A 3,808-nucleotide genomic window follows, 5' to 3' on the forward strand; every position below is an offset into this window, starting at 1 on the left:
AAATCCATCGTAACTTTGATGTGTTCAATGTCTTTCTGGTAGCAGTGGTTCTCAAATTCAACAGAAGTGAAGACGGTGCTTCTGTCAGAAATAATTCGAGTTGAGTTATCGAAAACGCTCTTCTGTAGCTCGAGCTTCTCAATAGCTTCCTTAGACTTACTGTTTTAGTAGGATATAACCATACGAACTTCGTATAGATTCGACCTTCTTCGTGTCCTCTTCGGCATCCTCCTTCGACTTCTTTGATTTTTTTTTTCTTACAATCGAGCAATTTATGCCTGAATTCGTGGCACCTAAAGCATTTGGTACCTTTGCTTTTGTTATCGCACGTTGTTAATTTGTGACTCACTTTGCCAAATTCATTTCTCATCGTTATATAATATTTGTAGTCCTACTTGGCTGCTTATCGTCTTCATCTTCATTATTTGCTTCTTCTTCGTTAAGAACACCGTCATCGTTATCGTCATTATCGTCATCATCCTCCATAGCGTCTTCTTTGGTGTCTCTCCTCTCGTCCTTCGCATTGTCAAGCGAGTTAAAGCCCATCAAATAGTCGCAGATTCGTTGACCTAGCTCTTTCTTTGTGCCTGCATAGTCGACCGCCAAAATGTTACAGATTGACACTAAATCTCTCCATCCAAGATCCGCGTACGTTAGCTTATTCTTGTATTCTTCCGATCCACTAGCAAATGCAAAACCGTCAAATTCGCGAAGGCGTTTACGATTAGCGCGGTTTCCTTCCCATTTGAAAATTAATCTGTGTAGCGCCTTTTACAGCCTTCATGAAACCTGTCTTAAAATTATTGGCTATTATCTTTATTTGTTCAAACCTCTCCATTGTCTTAATAGTTTTAGTCGTTTTTACTTTGGAAAAAGCTTTCACCTTCGTTTCGCCAATCTAATCTCAATGCCTTCCAGAAGTTTTCGTCGTGGATGCAGTGACACAATCAGCTCTTTTTTCTTTTTCGCGTTTCATGTTTCGCGTTTTTCATATTTTGCATTTCACAGTTGGCAGCTTTTTCCTCTTATGCGACATTCATAGTCAGAGACGGCGGGGATTTAAAGAGAGACGCTTGCAAAATGAGCACACCATATTATCCCTTATACCACGATTACTACGCGCGCCAGCGCCATCCGATATCGCAGCACTACATGTCGCTATCTACATGTTTCCCACAATAGTTATTTTTCATAATATGAGAAGCGGCGAATAAGCTTTTATAAATGAATACCTTTTTAATATTATTATATTTTAATATTATGGTACAGTTAAATAGAAATGCTTTTATATTATAAAAAACTTATGAATCATATTTTATATCTTAAATAATTTTGAAGATTACAAAAAAAAAAAAAGAAAAACTTACTCTACGAAAAGATTTGATCATAAACCGGCATTAATTCAAAATTTGCAAATTAAATATTTATTCTAAATATTGCAAAGATTTGTCAAAATTAGAATTTCTTAGTTTGTGAGATTCTCTTGTGAGAAGCTTAAATAAAGCAAATTTGTAAACTTTCGATTGTGAATGAAATGCGCCAAATTTTTTTGTTATTTCTCGCAATGACACTTTATGTTATTGAATGGCATTTTATGTTATTTAATATCTGATTGTCAGTATGACTAGGAATCTCGACGAGATAATCTTGATGATTGTTTAATTATATAATATAAAAAAGCAACAATTTACGATTCGTTACATCCCGGCATGTATAATAATACATTATTAAATGCAAATGTATATTGGAAGTATACAATGGAAATGTAACGATGTTTACGAATAACAACTGGGATAAAATCTTAATACAAATTATAAAAAATTGCAAATACGCTCTCTGCTTTTATTTTGGATTCTTTATTATTTATTTTATTAATTAAATTATATATTTTATTAGTTATTTTTATATTAATATAATTTCTAACAGTCTCTTTTTATATATTTTGATGAATAAATCCATTATAGTCTGCGAATTTTTAAAGCAAAATTAATATAAAGTATCAAACATTTTTTTATTCTTCAAAGATATCTTGTGAATCTTATTCTATCAACAAAATTAACAATAAGTAGGAAATAAAGAAAGGATTTTGGATGTTTTACTTCAGGAACATCTCAATTTGGGATGTAACGGGTCAATATTAAGATACGAGATATATCGAATTATATTTTTGATTGAAACACGAAGAATATTCGATATTGCTCGTCGCTGCGTCTCCGATGGATAAAGATAGAATAATTGTGAACTAAATATGCGTGAAACGAGGACTGCGTTGCGAAATATATGCGCGTGTTTATTTCAATGTGTACGCGTGTGTGTGTATGTATGTGTGTGTTTTATGTATATGGGAAAATTAAAAGCGAAAAAGGAAGTGAGCACAAGAATGTATGAGAGAGAAAGAAAGAACGAGATCGCGCGCGCGCAAAATAATGTGATAATACGTATGTCAAAATTGAAACCCGATTTTTCGAAACGGTGCTTTTTCTATCTTATAAATAATTGTACAATATATTGTATACACAACAATAGCACAACGGACTCGGCGCGTTGTATAGAGTTGTTTAATGATATTAAGATGAGATATTTGAATACTACGTTATAGTAAATGTGGCAATGTCGAGCTAGTTACTTAGTGGAGCACTTTTTTAGGGGTATATGGGATATTTCTAATATGTTTAAGCAGCGGTCGTTCCTTAAAGAAAATTCTGCGATTAAGTTTCCTCGAACGGGATCCAATTGATGATACTGAATTACTTGTTGATTTGAATTCCAAATTTCGTAAAATAAATACATGTCGCGAGTGTGTTGTTCTTTTTTTCTCAAATATCAGACTTTATTGGTTATACGTAATTAAATAGTTCTGTACTTTTCTTTAATTAAAAAAATTTGAAAAAATTTTGATTAAATTACATTTATTAATTACAAACTATATATTATTCTAAAAATAAGGGGCTTATTATATATGAAGAAAGGAAGCATCGACTTTTGGAAATGCTTATGGACGATCACTATCATACGTTGAGTACTTAAATGCTAGGAATGATACTATACGATAATTTCTACACTCTATGTTCGCCTTTTTCATCATCGTTTATTTAGTAGCTTCAGAAAGTGATAGTAATTATTAGAGTACAGAAAGAATCGACGATTAAATAAGTCAGTTGTTGGATGGAATAATGTTATAAATGATTTCTTTCATATTTCAGAAACGTAAAAAGAATATATAGAAGTACCTAACAATATAATTATTTTATTAAAAAGTAGTTTATACTTCTCTATCTAAAGATAAAATATAAAATTTTATGTTGTTGATTCCAAAGAAATTATTAAAATTGTAAAAAAGTTGACGAAATTTTTTATTTATACTTTATATTATTTGTATTGTATTATATTATATTGTAATATAGTGTTTTATATTTCTGCATGGAGAAGAGCTTAATATATTTTATGTTGATTTTAATATTTATTTAAAAAATTAGTAAAAGGACTTCGATTTTTTTAATGATTTTCACTATTCCATCCAAAAATTGAAACACGAAGGTAAAACGAATTCCTGTCGATATATTTTCATGGTATTCTCATCTCACCTGGATCCCTTTCGAGGTGCTCGCATGACGATACGGTTGCTCACGAAATTCAAAAATGTATTATACCAATAAACGAACGCGTGTGTAGGTACGTCAGGGCGCGAGAGAGTGACGTTCTTATACATAGTTATGTATAAAGTCGTGAAAACTTTTGTATAAAAGACGTGTAAATAATTAATATATATAAATATAAATAAAGAATATAAATATATATATGAATGCAT

At 31.1% G+C, this 3,808-nt stretch overlaps 2 protein-coding genes across 2 annotated transcripts in view; one reads left to right on the top strand and one right to left on the bottom strand.

Annotated features, from left to right (window-relative positions):
* LOC108746944 overlaps positions 1-370 on the bottom strand; it is a 556-nt gene extending 186 nt beyond the window's left edge. The window contains exon 1 of the mRNA XM_018484081.1: positions 31-370. Coding sequence (XP_018339583.1) covers positions 31-370 — 340 coding nt within the window. The remainder of the gene's footprint in view (positions 1-30) is intronic.
* Positions 1-3,808, top strand: part of LOC108746943 (steroid receptor seven-up, isoforms B/C) — a 146,329-nt gene that overhangs the window by 136,510 nt on the left and 6,011 nt on the right. The gene's annotated exons all lie outside the window — the stretch shown is intronic.

The sequence above is a fragment of the Trachymyrmex septentrionalis genome, unplaced genomic scaffold (assembly GCF_001594115.1).
Source record: "Trachymyrmex septentrionalis isolate Tsep2-gDNA-1 unplaced genomic scaffold, Tsep1.0 scaffold19, whole genome shotgun sequence".
Taxonomy (NCBI): Eukaryota; Metazoa; Arthropoda; class Insecta; order Hymenoptera; family Formicidae; genus Trachymyrmex; species Trachymyrmex septentrionalis.